This window comes from Nicotiana tomentosiformis, chromosome 10 (assembly GCF_000390325.3).
Source record: "Nicotiana tomentosiformis chromosome 10, ASM39032v3, whole genome shotgun sequence".
NCBI classification, from domain to species: domain Eukaryota; kingdom Viridiplantae; phylum Streptophyta; class Magnoliopsida; order Solanales; family Solanaceae; genus Nicotiana; species Nicotiana tomentosiformis.
In genome coordinates, this window is record NC_090821.1 from 63,433,024 (window position 1) to 63,455,977 (window position 22,954).

The 22,954-nt window shown below is 34.7% G+C and overlaps 4 protein-coding genes across 7 annotated transcripts; 2 read left to right on the forward strand and 2 right to left on the reverse strand.

The window, feature by feature from the left end:
• Nucleotides 1-4,943: 4,943 nt before the first annotated feature.
• On the forward strand, nucleotides 4,944-9,447 carry LOC104118733 (probable 6-phosphogluconolactonase 1). 3 transcript variants are annotated; one of them, XM_009630064.4, is made up of 4 exons: nucleotides 4,944-5,098; nucleotides 6,135-6,330; nucleotides 6,429-6,564; nucleotides 8,655-9,447. In XM_009630064.4, the coding sequence occupies exons 2-4, from the start codon at nucleotides 6,170-6,172 to the stop codon at nucleotides 9,144-9,146; spliced, it is 789 nt and encodes a 262-aa protein (XP_009628359.2). In that variant the 5' UTR covers nucleotides 4,944-5,098; nucleotides 6,135-6,169; the 3' UTR covers nucleotides 9,147-9,447. The 3 variants fall into 3 exon arrangements, with proteins under 3 accessions (XP_009628359.2, XP_070042397.1, XP_070042398.1); XM_070186296.1 differs by having other exon boundaries at nucleotides 5,045-5,171; XM_070186297.1 differs by lacking the exon at nucleotides 4,944-5,098 and adding an exon at nucleotides 5,182-5,321.
• Nucleotides 9,448-9,716: 269 nt separating this feature from the next.
• On the reverse strand, nucleotides 9,717-13,860 carry LOC104118730 (fructokinase-like 2, chloroplastic). The gene is made up of 5 exons (XM_009630060.4): nucleotides 13,661-13,860; nucleotides 12,209-12,786; nucleotides 11,472-12,100; nucleotides 10,894-11,365; nucleotides 9,717-10,473 (listed from the first exon to the last, which is right to left on the reverse strand). Exons 1-5 carry the CDS (start codon nucleotides 13,699-13,701, stop codon nucleotides 10,247-10,249), a joined length of 1,947 nt encoding a protein of 648 aa, XP_009628355.1. The 5' UTR covers nucleotides 13,702-13,860; the 3' UTR covers nucleotides 9,717-10,246.
• A 519-nt stretch (nucleotides 13,861-14,379) lies between these two features.
• On the forward strand, nucleotides 14,380-17,213 carry LOC104118731 (folate synthesis bifunctional protein, mitochondrial). 2 transcript variants are annotated; one of them, XM_009630061.4, is made up of 2 exons: nucleotides 14,380-14,691; nucleotides 15,568-17,213. In XM_009630061.4, exons 1-2 carry the CDS (start codon nucleotides 14,625-14,627, stop codon nucleotides 17,031-17,033), a joined length of 1,533 nt encoding a protein of 510 aa, XP_009628356.1. In that variant the 5' UTR covers nucleotides 14,380-14,624; the 3' UTR covers nucleotides 17,034-17,213. The 2 variants fall into 2 exon arrangements, with proteins under 2 accessions (XP_009628356.1, XP_018633962.1); XM_018778446.3 differs by lacking the exon at nucleotides 14,380-14,691 and adding an exon at nucleotides 14,729-15,250.
• Nucleotides 17,214-17,781: 568 nt separating this feature from the next.
• LOC104118732 (cytochrome b5) lies at nucleotides 17,782-21,364 on the reverse strand. The gene is made up of 3 exons (XM_009630063.4): nucleotides 21,064-21,364; nucleotides 18,464-18,530; nucleotides 17,782-18,331 (listed from the first exon to the last, which is right to left on the reverse strand). Exons 1-3 carry the CDS (start codon nucleotides 21,148-21,150, stop codon nucleotides 18,084-18,086), a joined length of 402 nt encoding a protein of 133 aa, XP_009628358.1. The 5' UTR covers nucleotides 21,151-21,364; the 3' UTR covers nucleotides 17,782-18,083.
• Nucleotides 21,365-22,954: the final 1,590 nt, after the last annotated feature.

Sequence of the window (22,954 nt, forward strand, 5' to 3'; positions counted from 1 at the left end):
CGAAACGAAATCCACCCAAACTAATTAGCTCTTTCGTTAATTATATTAAAGTGTATTGCAAACACTATTTTCTTTTTATTAGTACTTTTTTCTTTACCTTTCTCTTTTCTTTTTTCTTTTCTTCTCTTTTTTTTCCCTTTTTCTTTCTCCCTTATCCGATTTCCTCCATTACTGATGCCTTCTCCATTTTCGTCACCAATTTCACTTGACAAAACTCATGAATTTCAATTACTAAAAAAATTCTCCCATAAGAATATTTTTATAGATCATATGTTTGTCAATTTTTTAATTTTTACTGAACATATATTTAGTTCTAAAAAAATTTAAAAAGTAAGATTGAAATAATATTTATGTAACAAAAATGAATAATCCAAACCGATATAATTGGTTTGGTTTGGTTTTAATAAAAATCGAACCAACTCGTTCCATGTACACCCCTAATTTACATAGTTAATAAAAAAAATAGAAAATTTCCAGCTGAAAAAAGACTAACAACTTAAATGTATAACACTACAACTTGAACTCTAGGCTTTTAATCATTAAATTATCTTTCTGAAAATAATTTAAATATTTTGGTCTTTTGAGTATTTTTAAAGGTTGAGATGCTTTTATTATTTTAAAGTTTAAACCATAATTTTTGGAATAATTTAATTTTATTTATTTAGAGGGGCCGTGAAATTGGAACTTGATTACCTTATGGGAAAATTTTCTTAGTAATTGGAATTCATGAGTTTTGTCAAGTGAAATTGGTGACGAAAATGGAGAAAATATCAGTAATGGAGGAAATCGGATAAGGGAGAAAGAAAAAGGAAAAAAAAAAAGAGAAGAAAAGAAAAGAGAAAGGTAAAGAAAAAAAGTACTTAAAAAAAGAAATAATGTTTGTAATACACTTTAATACAATTAACGAAAGAGCTAATTAGTTTGGAGGAATTCTGTTTCGAAAAGGGCATATATGGGCCAACTGTGTAACTCTAAAGGCATATATGGACCAACTATGTAACGGTAAGGGCATATTTGAGTTAAAGTATTAACGAATGACAAATGTGTTCAATTTCTATAGTACAAGGGCATATTTGGACCTTTGCCTATTAATGAATATGATTTTACGACCATTAAAAATGAAGTGATAGTGTGTTTTTGCCTTTTTCAATTAACTAATTAAATAAATGGCAAGTGAGATCTAAATTTCTAATGATTTTAAATATGAACCACTAGAGAAGTTCAAAGGTAAAATTAAATAAGTCACTCGCACTCATAGTAATTGATGGTCCAAAATCAATTGAACAAAAGGTTGACATTAAATAACCTAAAATTTCTTCACAATGATGTCATAGTAGAAAACTTGCAAATAGGGCAACCAAAGGTAAAAAATATTTTAAAATAAAAAATAAAAAAGTCTTCCTTTATTTACTGTGATATTAAGTATTAATTTAAAGTTTTCTTGAAATTATTTGAATTATGCAAGAGAGGTCTGAAAAATAATAGATTCTGATGAGGTGCATAGTATAAGTTCAATTATTTTCTTGTCAATGTTGGAATCAAATAGGAAACATATCACAAGCCAAAGGATTTGTTCCTGTCTCATGCTTTGTTTTCCAATTGGAGTAAACAGTCCAAAGGACCCATCAAATAAAAATAAACAAATCTGGTATTCATAATGTTAGATTCCTTAATATATTAGTAGATTCTTGAAATTAAGAAATTAAATTGAGAAAATTAATTCTAAAAAATCGATAATGTTAATTGTATTTAATTATGTTATGTCACTTAGGGGCACTCTGTATTGTTGTTTCAATATCATCTTATATCACTTAAGTGCAAAGTTTTAATTTTATTTTCTCCTCGGTATTCGAGGACCTAACTTAAAATTAAAAAAATTTATATTGATTGTTGCAACTGTTTTTTTTTTTCTTCATCTTTCCTTGAACCGGAGGTCTATCGAAAATAATCTTATCTATCTTTTTAAGGTAATGTGAGGTTTGTATACATACTATTCCTCGTACTTCACTTGTGGAATTACACTGGTTTGTTGTTGCTGTTGCAAGAGAATAAAAGAAAAAAAAGGAAAAAAATTCTTGAAAATTGGGTAGGATGTGTGTTAGTTTGTTATAATGTGGGGTTTCTAATTAGTAGTTGAGAAACTTTATTTATCTACACTTTAAATCCCTCTATCTCCCACTGTTGTTTGAAAATGATTGCTTGTAGATTCCAAAAAACCTCTTTGATAATGTGCTCATTATTTCTTTCACTTTTTTTTCCCTTTTTTTCTTTTCTTTTTAATGATGGTAGAGGTTGGAGAAGAAATGAAGAAATTGATGGTTGACAAAATTTCTTGAGTACAAAACATAATGAAAGGTGATATAAGTTTTCTTTTTCCTTTTTGAGGTTTGGTACTGCTTAAGAGTTTCGATTAATTTAAATAAGTTTAATTTTAGGGAAAATTGAATACCCATTTGTAATGAATGGAACAATTCTTTTTCATTTAATTTGTAATGTATTAGTATCACAAGCATACACTGGTAATACAAAAAAGGTAGTTCATACTTTTTTTTTGGAAACAAAATGTAAAATTGGTTGATCGGCCAAAATTAATTACATTGCTAGCCCAAAAGTATATAAAATATATATATCATATGTATATAGTACACATATATACAAAATATATATTTTATCGGTTATTATTTTTGGGAGCGGCTAAAAATATATATTTCTCAATTATTTTCGAAGGATTTCTAGGGAAAAATAAAAGTGAATTATTGCATATAATTCTAAAAGGTATCAAAAGATTCAAAACCCTATTATAGAAAATCACCTAATTATCCAAAAAGGTACATGATTGGCTTAGTGTACATTGTTTAATGATTCATTTAGTAGTATTTACATTGATCATGACTAAACTAAAGAATGTCTATTACCCACCCTGAGCTCATATTTAAGGACAATTGACTAATAACAACTATTCTTATCAAGTAGTTATAATACCTAATATTATATTACTTGTTTACTCTATTATTTTTAATTAGATAGCGAAGCCCAAAAAAGGAGTGGTACGGTGAGAATCGAACTCAAGACTATTGTGTGAAATACTCCCACATTTTTATAAATAGGCTACAATATTTGGTAGTTTATTCACTTAATCTTAGTATGAATATTTACTTATTATTTTCTTTAAATTAATGATAACACATAATTAGGTGTTATTAAGTGGTTTGGATAAGATTGAACGTGTTAATCATTTGATATAAGAAAATTACTGACATAACTAGTGAATTAGCGCACATAAAACATTTAAAGGGAAGTACTTTACACTTTGATTTTTTTCATTCGCAAGGCTAGAACTTGAGATCTTTAGTTACTCGGGAAAGAATAACACACATCCTGACAGTACGTGTCGTTACTCAATTAGCCAACTATTTTTTGGATTAACAATCTGATAATCAGTGATTATCATCTAACGTTTTAAATAATCGGCATTACATGTGAGGCTTACTTTATGAACTTGGGACCACAAATATTTTATAAATACAATAAATACAGATGGCAAAACATAGTAAAAAGAGACAAGTAGCTGATTTTAGGGGGACAGCCAATGGATTGATTTAAAAAGAAAGATGAAGTTAAAGATGAAGATAAAATTAAACGAAAAAAAAAAGGAAGATAAAGTTAAAGGTAAGAAATAAAAATAAAATAAGGTAAGGAATCCTACCACCTAAGATTAAAAAACTAAAATTTAAATAGTGCAAGACTGCAAGTCACTTCTACACTTGTCAAATTACTAAATGAACAAGTGTTTCCTATCAATATCTACTACTAGTATTAAAGATAATCTTCAAAAGAAAAATTGAAAGGTAAATACTTAAACAACTTTTTCTTTTTTTCTTTTTGCTTTCTTTATTGGTTTGAGTTTTTTTTTTTTCCTTTCCTTTTTTCTTAGGAGATTACTCAAATCTTCTTTGTAACATTGATATACATTTTCTTTTATCTTGATAGTGTTTGATTAGTTTACAAGCACTTCAGTTATTCAACTTATTCATCTACAAGTATAAGTTTTTAAGATAATCCTTATCATTAAAGTTTGAGCAAATAAACTGACACAAAATATTATAATTATAATTTGTTATACAAAGACGTAATTTTAGGCGTCAGATATGACTGTACTTGAATTATTACACATAGTTAAAAAATATGCGCGCGCATATATATATATATATATATATATATATATATATATATATATATATATATATATATATATATATATATATATATATACCTATTATCACAATAGCCTAATGATATAAGTATTCCGAATTCATTGACTTAAAATCATAAATTTGCGTATGTACTGATAATAAACAAAATAAAGATAATTTATCAAAAATAGCCTCATAATATTCAAATATTGCACCCAATACAAAACTCGTGTCACTCAATTTTTAAATGTGTACTAATTTCAAAATCAAGGGTTCTTATTTTTTCCCATTAAATCCAAGGTTAATTAATTAATCAATTACTTACACAAGAATTTATTTACCTACTAGTAAAAACACAGCAGACTAGCAGAGGATCTAGGAAAAACATAAGAAAGAACAAAGACTTTCTTTTGTTAAACATAAATATACTACTTTTTGTGACACAAAGTTTTACATAAATATTTTTTCTTTTATCCTATCTGTATTTTTAAGAAGTAGATAAGAAACGTGATTATCTTTTTCTCTCATTTTTATCCACTAAAACAAAAAAAGAAAATTTCTGTTTACATTTTCTTGTCACCATCATCAGATGCACGTGGTACCTCATAAGGTAAAAATTCCTAATATTTATTATATCATACTCATGTTGTGGCTATGGTATTTATATATACATTTATTTATGTGTTTGTATGTTTATACTATTCAGTAAAAAAATTCCATTTCAAGATTATTATTTTTTTTTGGCTATGGTATTTATATATACATTTAATTTAAGTGTGTGTGTGTGTGTTTTGTCCTTATATATATGTTATAGAAACTGCTGATACCCATCTTCTCAGCTCCTTCAAATTTTTTTCCCTTTCTTTTTTTTTTTTTGGCCCAACACATCACTTTCCTTCACCTTTGTAAGAACCCCATCTCTCTGTTTCTTTCTATTTTTCATAGCTCCAATGGTTCTTACTGCAGAAATATTATATTGTATGTTAATGATGTTCCAAGAATTGATTTTTATTTTGTTTTTGGGTTTCTGTTTTTAGCAGTTGGTGCTTACTTTTTGGTGGGGGTTTTCGCAATTCAAGATTATTAATGGAAGAGGATGATAATGTTTTGTGATCTGGAGTTTTGTCTGTAATGCTGTTTGTTTCAGTTTTTTCTATTCACGTGCATGTTCTTGATTCAATGAATTTGTGGAGTCAATGATCTTCTTATTGATCAGTCTTCAGTTTCCATTTTCTTTTCTTTTTTTAATACTCATTTTTTTATGTTTGTGAAGTGATCATGTACTACTACTTACTTTGTTTGATTTCTGTGTTTCAAGAATTTCTGAACCTTGAATTATGAGTTTGAATAATTTCTAAGATTTTCAGAATTTAACTACTGGTTTTGCTGATTCTTTGTTTTTGATGTGTGTGTGTGTTTTGGGGGGGGGGGGGGGGGGGGTTGCCAATGTCAAAGATCATATTTTTTTTATTATGTAATGTTGAGTGAGTTTGTTGTTGTTACTGCTTTCTCTTCATCTTTCCTTGGGCCGAGGATCATATCGAAAATAGCCCTCTAATTTCTGATAGGGGTGAGGTCTGCTTACGCTCTAGCCTCCTCAAACCCCACTTGTGGGAGTATACTGGTTTTTTTTGTTGTTGTTGTTGTTAATGTTGAGTGAATACATGTAGTATAGTTGTCTACTAGTTTCTTGTTTTGCTTTGGTGTTTAACCAAAAGGAAGTCATAGTTTTGCCCCTTAACTTTTCTTCAGATTGTGTAATTGGAGAATCTGTGTTTTGTTTCATGCTAAATGATCATTATGGAGTTGTTAGACCTTTTTTCCAAATAATAATAATAATAATAATAATAATAATAATAATAATAATTTCAGCTGAATCAAACAGAATATGGTCCTAATTGTAGTTGACTTGTTGCTTTGCTATGTTATTATTTTGTGCAGTAGCGGCAGTGTTATCTAGCACTTTCTAAAGAAGGATGGCTAATAAAGATGGAAAAGAGGTGAGGATTTATGAATATTTGGATGAACTCAGCACAGATTTAGCAGATTATATTGCAGAATTATCAGAGGCTTCTGTGAAGGAAAGAGGTGTATTTGCTGTTGCTTTATCAGGTGGTTCCCTCATCAGCTTGATGGGGTATGTAAGTGTGTTGTATTTTACTTTTTCAATTTTTTTTTTGTTTCCCTTTATATATAAGGTATTGAATTGGCTTTTCAAAACTCTGGGGGAAGCAGAAAACTATGTGAAGCTCCTTATAGCAAAACTGTTGATTGGGCAAAGTGGTATATATTTTGGGTGGACGAGCGTGTGGTTGCAAAAAATCATGCTGATAGTAATTACAAGCTAGCCAAAGATGGACTTTTGTCAAAGGTAGAAAGCTCAAAATTTTACTTGATCATTTTGCGTACTGTTTTGATCTACTGTTAGTGGGATTGTTCGTACGAACCTTAGCTGTAACAATGGCTCTCTCTATTTTGCATTGCGATCCATGATTACATATACCTTTATCAAGAAATCTTTAAGACAGACATCAAATGAAGTAGTTCTCTTTTGGGTTGATTCAGGTCATCATAAATATACAGTAATCTTTCAGCTCTATAACACAGATACGGTGCATCTCAAATATGCAAGAGAAGCTCCAGGCTGTTGTAATTACTGCTAACCGTCATGTTAAAGACCGGCTATAAACTTATATGTTATTGTTGATATTAGTTTTCATACCATGTCGCTTGTGTTCATCTTATATAGAAGTGAGGATGTTCTTTCTTCTTTCTTCCTTACTTTTTTTGGGAGTGGGGTGGGGGTGGGGGGAGGGTGAGAGGGGGAGCGACCATTTTTGAGGGTCTGTTCGGAACATTTACAAGCAATCATGCTACAGACAAGCATGGGTATTGTTGGTATTATAGCTGCAGCCAGAGATTAAGGTGTGCTGTAACATATTTCTTTGATCAGTGCTTTTCCTTGATGTCCAACATTGTCTTGACCTTGCAATTTTGCATAGTATGCATAGTGGGGGTGGCTAGGAGGTCTGGCAGAAAGAAAATGAACCAGGATTCTCTAAGCTGCAGTATCTGATCGTTGGGGGTTGGATGTGGTAGATAGCCATGTATAGTAAATTCCCATGAATATGGTTCTTTTTTCATTTTTTTTCCTTGAGACAAGATGATGTAGAGTTCAAAATATTTTGAATCCAGATCTTTGATGTCTCTAGGTATTCCAGGGGCGTATACACCTTGTCCTATGCGGTGTCACAGGATACCGCTTCGTCGAAATTTTTTACTAGTTATGTATAAGAGAGATAAAAATATTGAAGATAAATATAGAAAACGACACCGCTTACAACTAAAATAAGATATTTATTTGTTCATTTCTTCAAATTGTGACACTGCTTATGAAAAATCTTGCGTACGCCACTGAGGTATTCTACCTATCATCTGTTACTCTCTAGTTAATTTACTTTGAACTATTGTAGTGAACCAGGTATATATGGTATATTTAATGTGTCGATGCTTAGAGGTGGTGACGTCTATGGATCTAAGTGCCTTATGTTTGAAATCTGTAGCTATTTCCTTTGAACTGAATGCCAATGCCAACTGAGGATGCGTATAGAGCTGAATTGAGGTAGTGCTAATAGATGGATGAGTATTGTATGTGAACATAGTGATCTGTAAAGTCATACAAGAGAATCTTCTTGAAAATGTTCAATTGTAGTCGCACACTATGAGCTCTCAGGGATCCCGAGGTTGTTGAAATACTAACTTGAGGTCATATTAAGACCATCCACCTGACTGCTGGCGTGAAGAGATCAATTTACGGATTGGTGATGCCAAAACGAGTGATGTTCAGTGCTAACGGAGAAGGAGGGTTTTTTGTTACTTTACTTTTTATATTTTTTTTTTCTTGATTGATAAGAAATTTCAAGAAAAACTTCTCTGCATTACAAGCAAAATCTCTCTGCAGATGCTGGGTTTAACCAATGCTGATTGTTTCCGGCATAAAGATTGACATAATGATATTTGGTAACTTCTATAGTTGTCTTTGCTAGAGTCGCGAACGCAGACTTACACTGGAAACATGGTGGCCTTGGTGTCTCATGTGTCTTGACTCTTCGAGCTTAGCGATGTCCAGTAGATCTGTCATGCTGTCGTGTCTAACAATTTTGAACTTTGATGTAACCTGCTTGTTGTGGAAAATTATTTCAGCTTGAAAGCTTACTACTGTTTTATCACGTTTAACATATATCTTTTAAAGCTCCTGTATTTGTTGATACCTTACGCGAAAAGTGTTTAAGATATCTAATGAGAAAGAAATGAACAGTCTTTGTTTCTTTCTGTTACCTCCATGGTCAGTATTTTGAAATCATATTTTATTCAACAGTATTCTGCAAATCAATGTGTTGGCGCTGATCTTACTTTCCAGAGTTTTGCATTTCTCAGCTGCATCGTGCTTTTATCTTTCAGGTGCCTATTGTTCCAAGCCATGTACATTCCATTAACGACACGGTCTCAGCAGAGAAAGCTGCCGAAGACTATGAGTTTGTTATTAGACAGCTCGTGAGGACTCGTGTAATCAGTGTTTCTGACATCAGTGACTGCCCCAAGTTTGACCTCATCCTTCTAGGAATGGGACCGGATGGACATGTCGCGTCTCTTTTCCCTAATCACTCCATTCTTGATGAGAAAGAAGAGTGGGTAACTTTTCTCACCGACTCCCCCAAGCCTCCTCCAGAGAGGATTACTTTCACTTTGCCTGTTATCAACTCTGCATCCAATGTAGCTATAGTTGCAACTGGAAGCAGCAAAGCAGAGGCTGTGCATTCGGCGATTGATGATGTTGGACCTGACTGCCCGACGTTGCCTGCAAAAATGGTCCAGCCAAGTAAAGTGAATTTGGTTTGGTTTCTAGACAAGGCAGCCGCCTCAAAACTTGATGGCGCAAAATTTTCAGAGTAGTAGGGCCAGGCTTTTAAAATGTGTATGATTGTATATGTAGCAAAAGACATATGCAACTTAGTTCATTCTCATCTTTCATTATGTCTTCTATTTTGATCTTCCCTTTTTTTCAAAATTTTTGACACCCTTTTCCTGTTTGAGAAGAAATATGGAAACTTTTTCTTCTGTTGGATTAGGTATCTTCCACCTGCAGTCCTCTCTTCTGAGGTGGGTTTTGAGAAGTGTGGTTATCTTTTTGTTGGGGAAGATGGCAATAAAATTGGATCCTTATATAGAAATCAAAATGTCCTTTTTAAACTTAGCTAGTTTGTCTTCAGCTCTTTCACATCAGTTACGCAAAATAAAATTTTGATACACAAAGTTAATGGCAGAACATTCATCATTAATAATTTTAGTGTAGATAAGTGGAGGTCCAACGTAAGTTGATACGACAAAATGATATCTTTTCATCTGTCTAACTTTACCGGATAACTGTGTTTTGAGGAGAATCCATTTTCTTCATAGAAACTGAGTTTTAAGAGAACTAAATGGTTCAAACTCTAACAAGTACATCAGAAATAACAAAAAGGAGATGAAATGATATTGGCCTATGATACACAGCAATGCAAAGGTAAAGTTGTCTCTGTGACTTATACGGGTTCAAGTCATGAAATCAGCCATTGATGCTTGCATCAGGGTAAGCTGCCTACGTCACATCCATTGGGGTGCAGCTCTTCCCCGGACCCTGCATGAACGCGGGATGCTTCATGCACCGGGCTGCTCGGAAAAAAAAAATACGCAGCAATGCAAAGGCTTTTTGCTAGTAAATAATCTAAATTTCTCCAATATGTCAAAAAAATAGTACAAATGTTACATTAAAGGCAGAGCAATCTAGAAAGCCTCGGAAAAATGGAATTGGTGATGTTGTCTTTCCCTCTCGTATGATTTCTCTGATACCATGTTGTACTGAAACTCGAAAAATTCGTGTACAAGCAGTTACAGGCTTACAACTACAATCACACTGATGCCCGAAAGAATCATTTCCAACACCAAGACTTTCAACTTTGCGATGGAAACAGGGCATCTGACATAAGCATAATTGGCTACACGCGTATACACCATCAACTTACAGGCACGAGTATTCTGTATTCCCTCTCTGTTACAGACTTTATGCCATGGTCGTCTGGGACCACATCGTCTTCCATACCTTCTTTGGGAGGATACCCTAATCTTCTTGCCTGTAGCCATTGATCTACTACACCACAGCTAATAGCATACTTTAAAGTTCGTTCCAAGTACCCTTTATCGGTCATAAGATGAGGCTGAACTGTCAGCATTCTGATGATACCTGAACCAAAAGTTGCCACAGAAATTAAGTTGAGGAGCACCAAAAACACGAAAATTGGATTTTTCAGTTGTAAATATTTTATAAAGAAACATTTCTTTTTGAAACAGGTAATGATACTTTTTTTAGGTAACAGTCGAGTACTAATAATGAGAATTTGATCGAACAGCTAAAGATATATGTTCGCCTGCAAAACTTGGACGGATAACATCACCGTTCAGATGTGACATGACTTCACTCAATATTTATTGTTCCCTTACTGCTATCTCTTGATCCAAAGTTAAGTAAATATATCCAATTTGTATAAATATTGCAGGGATAAGTGAAAAGGCATAAATGCATAACATAGCAGACTATTGTCTCTAATGAGCAAACTTCTAAACGAACGAATTATGAATATACAGAAGGTGGTCATTCTTTTACCTGCAATAATGCCATCTCCAGATGCAGACATATCAGAAGTATAAGGGGTCAATGGCACATCTTCCAGCCCAAGAACAGCACTGTTATGCTCCTTGGTGTAGTAATGAATCTTAGAAGTCCCGTTAGTCACGAACAAAACCTTTAGATTTTCATGCCAAAGTGGAGCAATTACTTCCGGTGGATAGTGAGTGAACTTAGACCTGTCATTATCCTTGGTGTCAAACCTCTCGGACGGTTTTATTCCACAGAGAAACTCTAACTCCTGTTTCGTAACTTCTATAATATCTGCAAGATCCCACGCTTGCTGTATGAATGTCTTCGCTTTATCACCCGATTCCCATAGCGGAAACGGGAGGTTGACATCATAAAAGACAACCCCTCCCAGCTTCTTCGATATCTTTGTTGCTCGTAATGTGGTTAATCTCATATTTGGGTCAAGCATTGAGAATGTATTGAAGTAAAACATTTTTGCCTGTGTGACACATTAGAATGAATGGAAACAACTTCAGCACTAACAGAACATACAAAATGAATTCAAATAAATAAAGTAACATGTAATTTTGTTTTCAGATTCTCACCTCCTTAAGGACATCTATATTGATCTCAGACTTTAATAGAGAATCCTCAGCAGATGGTTTGGTGGTAGTCATCCTCAAGCCCCCTCTCTTACCTATTTTCATATGTGTAATGGCAGTTGCTTTTTTACTGTCAAGGCGAACTGATCGCGTTTGAACTTTGTTGATATTCATAAAATATACCAAGGACTGACCGAAATCGTCATCGCCAAGTTTCCCCATGAAGGCAACTTTACCACCCAAGCTCGCAAGAGCCACGGCAACATTACTCGAACATCCCCCTGGAGCCCTGGTAAATTTTTCAGGATCCCAAATTGCATCTTTCATTCTTTCATGCCATTCGTGGTCTACAAGCCGATTGGACGGCCTCCCTGAAGGAACAAACGCATGCTGTGCAGCACCAAAGCAACACACAAGAGGTGGCCATCCGTACGAGAAGCTAATATCCTCTCCACCATCAAAGTCCAATTCTTCCTCACTATCGGCATCAGCGTTTGCAACGTGTAGCTCTTCTTCAATATCACTAAGTTCTGTCTGGCTACCTTCATCCTCTAGATTATTGACCTTCTTTCTCCTCCGCCTTGTGACCTTCTGAGTAGGTTCTTTCTCAAGGCTACTAGAGCTAGAAGCAGCTGCAAAATTATGCATAAAGAGAGAAACTTCTAAACTTAGGAAATGTAAAGAGAGCACAAGTGCTCAATGATGAGGAAGTTTGTAATTCTTTGATATAGAGATTTTACCTTTCTTTGAAGTTCGTTTTCGTATTTCCACGGAACCTTCACTTGACCCTGAAGTTGGTAAGACTTCCTCATCCGTGACATTGCCCTCCACATCTAACGTGGAATCCTCAAATGTGCTCACCACTGTCTCTTTTTTCTTCCGAGTTCGTCTGGTTTTCTTCGGTTTCGCACTTGATTCTGGTTCTGTTACAGCTTCCGCATCAATGACATTACCCTCTGTATCAGATATGGAATCACCAAATGAACTCTCCACTATCTCTTTTTTCTTTCGGGTTCGTCTCTGGGTTTTTTTGGGTTCCTCAGTTGACCCTGAAGTATTTTCGGCTTCCTCAACGTTCACGGGATCATCATTTGAAGTCTCGACTACTTTCTTTCTCCTAGCCATAACTGGAGCTCGTTTTGATATCCGGACAGTCTTTTTTCCAGCACCAAACACCTCTGTTTTCGATAACTCCTTGGCTATAGCCTCTGGAGTTCCTTCTTTAGAGACTGCCATAAGAACCCATTTGTTTTTAAGTCCAAGATCTTGAAGCTGCATTACTTTCATATTTGGGTAAAAGTTCCAATGCAGATGCTGCCTGCATATTAGAGAAACATAAAACCTTAGTTTTCTTTTTCCTGTTTGAAGCATATTTTTAGTTTCAGCAGCAATTGTCCTTCAATTTTCCTCCATGTTTGAGATCAGAAAAATCCAATATGCATAAAGAAAAAGTAAACACGTTGAATCTCTATTTTGATTCTCATATTACAATCAAGAAAAACACCCTCTCCGCAAACTGATTCATTTTTCAATTAGAAGTCTGCAACTTTAAAGACACTGAATTTGTTCTGGTTTTCGGTGAGTGAATGATTTTATTCTAGATGAACTCCAACAATGCACTATTACGAAGTGCACTCGGCGTGAGGCGAAGTCAGAATTTGAAACATATGAGTTCGGGATTATAATCCTTTTAAGTTAGTGAATTTTAAATCAATAATTTCTAATTTAATGGATCTCTTAAGACAAATAAAAGGTTTAGACCAAAGCTCATGAGTTCAGCCGAAACCATAACTCATATTCTAGCTTCACCCATGTTTGTGCACTAATCAAAATAATATAAAACAACGACCACAACTATGCCTCGGTCATAAACAAGTTGGAGTCGGCTCCTCAAATACAGATAATAATAAAATGAAATCATATAGAAAATGGAAGAAATTCAAGTTGCCCTGAAACTAATAGTATATGAAAGTAGGGACACATAAATTCAACTTTAATTCTAATTTTCACCACAACGTAACGTTATCCACACACAAGATAGTTGCAAAGGTGACAACTTTATAAGTTTTATGATAATTGTATGCTTCTGGTATCATGTTCTTCACAGGGTAAAGCAGATGACACAATACAGAAAAAAAAAAAAAAAAAAGGAACATATATGAGAAAGAGACCAAAGAATTATGGAAAAGAACCTGGGAAGAGTAGATAACAAGCTGAAAGAAAGAGCAGCCATAGCAAGAAGAACATAAAGTTACAATCTTTACAACCCAACAATGGGGATTTGGGGTTTTAGACCTTCAAGTTCAAGGTAGCTGTGAAGCAGTAAAGAGAACTGGATGAGGAGGGGTTTTGGGGATTTGGGTTTTTGAGGGAATTACAGAATTGTTTTTTTTTTCTTTTAATATTATTTATTTAATTATTTTCTGAAGAAATTATTCATAGTGTTTAGTCTCATTCTATCCAGATTTATGCCGAAGGCAAAAAACTTTTAAAAATAGTGGAACACTCTTATCCAAGAGGTGTTCACTCAAAAATTATATGTATAGGTAGGTAATAACTTTTTTTTTTTACTATATACATTATATATTGAATTGCTTTGATTTATTTATGTGTTTACTTTTTCGTATTTGACTCTCCTTAATAAAAAATTTAGTTTGATCAAAAGGCAATTCGATCCAGAAAAAAATCGAACCCCCAAGAGATATGAAGTAAATAATCTACCGTAATGCAAATATTAACAATTTCTTCACTTATTTTAAATTATTTTATTAAAGTAAAAAATTAAAATTTAAAGTTAACATTCTTTTGGACAACAAAAAATAAAAACATCCACATAAATTGAAAGAAAGTGAGCAGTAGCTTAAAATCTTGTCTTTAAATCCATGTTCTAAAGACAAACTTTCTGATGACTAAATTGACCCTAGTGTACTCCAGAATTTAAGAAATTACCACTAGGTATGTTTTCTCCTACGCCTCTGTACTATATTCTGACAAAGCAGGGAATCTAATCTAATTTTCAAGATCCAATTCCACTCTATATTTCATGTTCATTTATAGGATGATAGTCCTGGAAATTTCTTGCAATTCTATGTATCTTGGAATATTGCTGAGACATTAACATCACTCTCTTCATTAATTTTTGTATCATTTGTTAATATGAATATCTTCAGACGCTTACTGCCCACAAAATTTGGGTTCAAAATATCCAAGAATTCGTGTAATGGTAAGACATTTTTACCCCCCTTTATGTGTTTTTCCCTATCTTTTTGTGCTCTATTTATCATAAAGTTACGATCTTTGTAAGGTTCTGATGTAATTGGTATGTGTTCAATTTACCCTTGAAGAGGGGATGTGGATTGAAATGTTTAATTAGATTAGTATTAGTGCAATTAATGACATTAATGGAATACTATTCCTCTACTACAGTTTTTCCAAATAAATTATAAAGTCATATTTATCTTTTTAAATAGTAATAAGCCTTGGTGTGTAGAGTTATATGATATCTATGTAGATTAAAAAAGGAAAACTTATTGCAACTACGGACGTGAACAGATGCTTTCTCATTAGACTATTTTAACCGATTGTTTATGTCGAGCCTACGCTACGATTCTTCTTCTCTTATGAAATTTCTAGTTAGATGAACACAACTCTGCTGCATGACGGAGTGATCTTTCCCTCTTATGAAAGCCGGTATCTCACTTTCGAAAGAGAGTCTCGATGTGGCGGTGTAGACCTAGCTCCATAGCTGGGCTAGTCAGCAACTACCATGTGAGATAGTCGAGGTGCGTGCAAGCTGGCCCAAAACCACCCTCATAAAAAAACGGTTTATCTTTGAGCTTTCTTGGGCTGTTTTGATGGGTTTAAGCTTCTTCTCTCAACATTTTAATGAGGGGTTTTATTGAACGTTGATGGAGATAGAGGCCGTTTTTTTTCTTCTAAAATGTTCTTTTTGAATCTTTAAAGGTTGAGATGAAATGGACCATAATAGCGCAGAATGGATACAGAGGATTCATATAACTGACCCTCAACTAGTTTTAGGATTAAGGCATAGACGCTTAGTGATTGATTGATTGATGTTCTTTTACAATCTTGTTTGCAGCACGGGGCATTTATAGTATCCATTCGTCCCCGGATTGTGTGGTGGAAGTGCATTCCTCGGAGCAGGAAGTAATAATTGCTTTGGGAAGTAATGTGGGTAACAGACTTCAGAATTTTGATGAAGCATTGCACCTAATGAAGAAATCAGGTATACAAATTACCAGGCATGCTTGCTTATACGAGACAGCGCCTGCTTATGTAACTGATCAGCCTCGGTTTCTAAATTCTGCTGTTAGAGGTATCACGAAACTAGGGCCTCACGAGTTGTTGGGAGTGCTCAAGAAGATCGAGAAGGACATGGGTCGTACAACTGGAGTAAGATATGGTCCTAGACCTATCGACTTGGATATTCTGTTTTATGGGAAGCTCAAGATTCATTCCGAGATACTTGATGTTCCACATGAAAGAATCTGGGAGAGACCATTTGTTGTCGCACCTTTGATTGATCTACTCGGTTCAGACATAGATAGCGATACAGTTGCAAGTTGGCATTCGTTTTCGAAACATTCAAGTGATCTTTTCGAGTTGTGGGAGAAACTAGGAGGTGAATCTCTTGTAGGGAGAAATGGGATGAAAAGGGTATTGCCAGTTGGAAACAATCTATGGGACTGGTCTTCGAAAACCTCTGTTATGGGTATTCTGAATTTGACTCCGGACAGTTTTAGTGATGGCGGGAAGTATCTATCCGTCGAAGCAGCAGTTTCCCAAGTTCGGTTAATGCTCTCAGAGGGTGCAGATATAATTGATTTTGGTGCACAATCTACACGTCCAAACGCTTTAAAGATAACTGTTGAAGAAGAATTAGATAGACTAATTCCTGTTATAGAGGCCGTTAACAAGATGCCCGAGGTTGAGGGGAAGCTTTTATCTGTGGATACCTTCTATTCAGACGTTGCTTCAGAAGCAGTCAAGAATGGGGTTCATCTTGTAAACGATGTATCTGGTGGACGGTTGGATTCCAATATGCACAGTGTCGTTGCAGCTCTTCGAGTACCCTTTATAGCAATGCATATGAGAGGTGATCCGTCTTCAATGCAAAATCCCGAGAACTTGCAGTACAACGATGTTTGTAAGGATGTGGCGTTTGAACTTTATGAGAGGCTCGAGGAAGCAGAGTTAGCCGGTATTCCTGCTTGGAGGCTAATACTTGACCCAGGAATCGGATTCTCCAAAAATACTGAACATAATTTGGATATTCTAACGGGTTTGACAACAATTCGAAGTGAGATTGCAAGGAGGAGCTTGGCGTTGTCTCGTGCACCTTTCTTGATTGGACCGTCTAGAAAGAGATTCCTAGGGGAAGTCTGTGCTCGCCCTGCTGCAGAAGAACGAGATCCAGCAACTGTTGCTGCTGTAACTACAGGGGTTCTGAATGGTGCCAATATTGTAAGAGTACATAATGTTCGATATAATGCAGACGCCCTTAGGCTGTGTGATGCGTTATTGGAAAGGAAACTGTATGCTTAGATAAAACAGTTAACACGAGCTATGTTTTGTTTTTGCCTCATTCTTTTCTCATTGTAAAACATATATCAGTCTGAGATTTGTGTTTTTGCAAAAGAACTCAAAGCTGAAATGATATAACCAGAAAGAGCAAAGTTTTGTGAGTAAACATTTTACTTGCAAGATAACTAGTTCCTTGATTCATTTGCTTCCTTTCATTTCCCAAGTTTGTAAAACGTAGATGAGATTCGTTTTTACTTTTATGTATTTTTGATTCTCCCTTTTACCAGTTTCAATCAAGCAATAAATTATGATGCTAAACAAAGAAACTCATCTCTCTAAACTGCTTTCTCCTGTCTACATTATCTGTTAAGATTTTTGCACCTCTTTGGAACAATAACTGAAGTTCTCTAAAGATTTTTGCACACCTCGTTGGAACAATAACTGAAGTTCCCTAAAAAGGGGCAGCCCGGTGCACTAAGCTCCCGCTATGCGCGGGGTCCAGAGAAGGACCGACCACAAGGGTCTATTGTACACAACCTTACCCTGCAGCAAAAGGTTGTTTCAAGTTCTCTAAAAAAGGTAATGAATGACTTGTTTTTTTTCTAACGTCAAATATGAAAAAACAAATTCAAGTTTGAGGTGTCACGACGCTTCTCTCAGATTGACATATACTTATTTGCATCTAAAAGGCTTTCTCGATGTCATAAAACTCGAGAACACAAGCTGATCGGGACAAAACCAAAAAGAAATTAAAATAAAAGAAACTCAGTGAAAGAAAAAGATAAAATGCCCTTGGTGGATGCACTTTATTCTGTATCCTCAGACGGGTTATACGGATAGTAAATGTCAACTCTTATCAATATGATGACAGCCACTGTGTATTAAAATGGCTATTTGACATCACTTGCTCTGGAACAGAATGTCAATTTCCCGCCATCTCATTCAGTAACAAAAATGTGCATTCAGCAATTATGTCCCAAAATTCTTAGACCTCTAAAGATATGATGAATACTTTTTTCAGTCTATGTTTCACAACAGTACTAACATCCGAGAGGGAATATCAAACTGATTTTACTTCTTGCGTGTGTATAAGAAGCCCACCACCACAGAGATGCCAACAACTGCTACAGGAACGAACCAATATTGCTTAGTAATTTCCTTAACCTTCTGAGGGATATTTTTGGCGGCCTTCTTGACAATCTCAAGTTCTGGGATGGGAGGGGATGTCGAATCAAGCTCCCCAATGAAGAATTTCTCCATCAGTTCCCTCGCATCTTTGCTATGTCCAGCATCTTCAAATTCATCAGTGGCATCTTTTCCTACAAAAAAATGCATCACAAGTTAGATTATTACATCTTGTGATTTTTCTAATGACATGCTCAAAGGTAATTGCATTTACTTCTACTTTGATCATAGTAATTTGAAAGCGAAGAATACGAATGAAACGATACCTGTAGCAGAAAGTACAACATCATCTCCCCCTGGATGTTCGTCCAGATAAGATGAAACATCATATACCTGCTCATGCACCAGGCAAAGCATTGAAGTTAGCAAAATGGAGAATCAGGCATACTAAAAATCTTTAGTAAAACATTCCAGTAATATAAGATCAGCCCAAACACTACGACATTTTGCTGATGAAGCAAAACGACAATCAGAACATTGCAGACAATAAGTTGCTAATCCAAATAGCCAATACAATGACTTTCTTCTAATTAGAAACGTAATTTCATGCCAGCTCTCAGCAGGTGGTACAAATATCTCAGCATATGGTTTTCGAGTATGGCCCTTGCCTGAGCAAACAAAAAGTTTGGCCAAAGAAGACAACGTTCAATTGCATCAATAGTTTTACCTTCTATATAAATTATTGATTTGCAAACAAATTTTTGCAAAGACTACTGGAGATCATCAGTCTCACTTAGTGTTGCTGTAACATCTACCATCTGATTTTAAGTCTATCCTCCTGGCTAATGTCTAGACTAGATATCAAACCAAAACCAGTTTCATTCTCAGAGGTTCAAGACTGGCAAGTTGCATATTAAGTAGTACTATATTCAGGTTTATTTTTACCACAAGAAGTTAAACATGGGTTTAACTTTTAGTGAAAATTACTTTGATGTCTAACACAAGAATGTGGGTGTACTAAAGAATATGAATAGCCTATGTGCGATAGGTAAATCCTCTAAATTTCACAATAATTAGAGCTTGGATAAAAATAAATCAGCTCAACAAACCGCAAGAGGTAATATCAGTTGAACTCAATTGTAACATCGTACAGGTTGCAATGTCAAAATATATGAGGAAAACAAGTGTGAGGCCTTAAATTATAGTAGTCAATATAGTATGTCCAAATCATAGGACACGACTTATATGAAATTCATCAGCATAATATGGAAACAAGCAGATAAAAATAATGAGGAAAAGCATGGATCAATAACCATTATTACAATTCCTCTGAACACTGTCCAAGGTAAGCTTGCATAAATTTTGCACAGCATTATAGACTTTGCATGAACAAAACTGGAAACTAAGGGAGCCAAACACCACCTTATTCACAAAAAAGCATTTTATTTAGTTTTCAGGAAGAAGCAAATTGTCAAATCATAGATATAAATCCATGCAAACGTTTACAGCCCGCCCCAACCCTCCCACCTTCCCAAATACCACAAAGGAGAAAGGTAGTGGATGCCATTTACAGCTGCAAATTATTAACTTGCTCTAAAGATAAACTTATAAGGGCCCGCTGCATTACTCACAAGGTTAGGGAGCATTTGAATCAGGACATGTGATGGTTATCAGTCTTCTTGGTCTTATCTACAGTTTGTATGTGTTTCACAATCTTCAGTTGACTCATCCTGGTGGCATATTTGAAGCTGAGGGAATCTTCATTACTTTGTTAATCACTACCAATCTTCATTACTTCGTTAATCACCCTTATAACAATTACATCCAGTGATTATCTTCTAAATCCAGCAAAATTACCTTTCTACCTTTCTTTTCCTCATTAAGAACTCGCCCTCCAATAGAGAACCAGATACCCATAACTTTCTCTCAGTTCACTAGGGCCACTACCCTCAAACAGGTTGCCACTCTTCCACAGTCATTATACCTTTTCTTATAACCGGGGTGTCCGTGCCAGCTTGCTCGCACCTCGACTAATTATATGAGGTACCTGCTACCTCCCACCATAGTCATTATATTTAATACAGAAGTAGCAAGATTGCTATGTTAATAAATCCTTCATTTGCTTAATGCACCCGTGTTAAAGGTTGCGATATGCACATGGCCACTTTTCCTGTGAATCCTTCAACACTAAAAATTAGCGAAAAACTAGACGCAGCCATAAGGATACATCCACTATATTTCTTTCTGTTAATTCCATTATTACATAGCCAATAAAGGGAATTTAAGACTATTCCAATCATATACACACTACATATTCAATGGTCAAGGGCCAGTCTAACTCGACACTAAGCAGATATATATCATAACATTCATAAACCTAAGAAAACTTCAACATGGCAATTGAGTTAGATAATTATTATGAACATAAAACTTAAAACTAGCACCAATGGAATTAAAAAAGAACCATTAATCCTAGTAATTAATGTGTGTGACGAAAAACTAAACAAAATTATAAATAGACAATCGCACCCCCATTGCGAAACCACTCTATATCTTGGGTCCGTCACGCAGAGGCGGACCTAGCTTGCAAGCTATGAATTCATGTAAAATCAACAGCTTTTGCCGAGACCCAACATATGTATTAAGAAATCTATATCTAACTGTGAACTAAGTTATTATGGTATATATTAACTTGAGCTCGATGTTGAAACTCATAAGTATAAATCCTGGATCCGCCTCTACCTAAGAGAATACATAATCAATCACATTTACAATAAGAATATATTCCAAAACCCCATCAAAAACAAAAACATTGACAATTTTCAATATTGGTCAGTCAATCTAACAATTGAGGACCACAAGCACAATTATCCTCCATAAAAAGAAAAAGAACAGATAAAACCCAGAAAATAAAAAAGAAAAACACCTTGCCGTCAATGACGACCCAGCAATCATCCTTAGTGTTGTGCTGAGAGGCTTCTTCCATTGTGAATAGCTTCGTCAGAGTTGGCATTTTCTCTCAATTAACTTTTAATAGCTATTCACTTGCAAATTTCTCTTCTCTCAAACAAGTTACTAATAAACCCTATATGGCTGAAATACAGAATACTATGGTCTAGGCGGCAGTGGTTTTCGTGTGAAAGGGGTAAAGTTTTGGTGTGGGTTTCTTTCGGGTCGGGTAGATCTAATCCAAATCCCGAATTATACGATTTGATGTACTACTGCAGTTCGAATATTTGCATTCAGTGAGTTGAATTAAGTCGAGTTGTGTCGACTATAAGTCAACATGAGTTTATTATATTATCATTAAATTATTGTTAATTATATACCTACTTTTATTTTAATTGATAATTAACCATAGTAACTTATTCTTTGTGATCCGTATCTCATCTTATGTATTCAATATTCAATATTATTCATTATCTCAATCCTCAAACCAATCCATCGGCGAAAGTAAAATTACAATTATAAAAAAGTTTCTTGCATATTGAGACACAAATACCTCGCAGACGATTAGAGTGAAAAAATTTACAAATCTCATAATTATATTTGTCTTGTTCTCTGTAAAATTACATCAATTCAATAATATTATTTAATTCAATCAATCTAAAGCTTCTCAAGAACATGCTTTACGACGAGTTAAACGCTCTCTCCTTTTAGGCAAAAGAGTGTCAATTGATCACTCTTAAGACAAGAATAACTGTGTGACTGACTACTAGACTTACTAGTGAGGTAATAAACAGGCAAATCACATGATAATGCTTAACAAAGGTTAATAAACTGCATACATATTATGACCACTAACCTTAACATTAAGTGTGATGAATTTTTAATAACAAATGGTGATGTATTCATGACAATGTAGATCAAAATAAATAGTTGTGAAATAATCAAAAGGCAAATTCAAATTTAAAACAAAAAGTTCTTATATGTTATAAAAAAAAAATTAAAAAAAAAAATAACCATCTTTTGTCATCCATTTTTAAAAGAATTTAATAGAGATCCTGTTAAAAAAAATAAATTGTTTACCCGTAAAATGGTACGGTTGAATTTATACGTGGTTTCTAGACAAGTGAACTAATTTGATCCTGAAATAATACAATAATTGAAGAAATATACAATACTTAGCCTTGAAATATATACGAAACAACAGAGATAACAATTCCGGGAACAAAGTTTCCTGACACAACACTGATAAGATCAGAAAGCAAGAAAGTAAAATTGTATTGAGCTTTGTATAGAATTTAGTATAAGTTTTCCCAGAAAATTCATGTCCATTACAATGATAACTGAGCTCACTATTTATAACTATGTCTAGGGAAGGAGGTCCTAGGACCGTGTCCTCCTTTAATGCCAATTATGATGGTCATTGATGAAGACGTAACGGTGAGCATAAATGCCAAATTCTCTGTAACGAACCGACGCTCTTAATGTTGCAGAATATTCCCTATTAAATGCTGCCGGGCACAGAGCATTTAACATACCTTTGTGAACGTTATCCTTTCCGGTGACAGGTGGAATGGCTGCGTTCGGTCTTCGGCCATTCCTGTCTTGGGTTCCATGTGTCCTCTATTTAGACAACCACGTGTCATATCATACTCCACCCTATACATATAGTCCCCCTGCTTTCCGGTGACATAACTTTGTGTTATCGGAAAGTTGGTAGAAACACCTTTTTGGTGAGAATTACTATAACTCCCTCTGAAGGTTCCTGATAGTTGATTAGACGTACGTCTCTACGCATTTAGTGCCCCAAACACGCGTCATCCCATGATTCAGCACAACTTTTGCCGATTATCGAGGTAATCATGGCCATG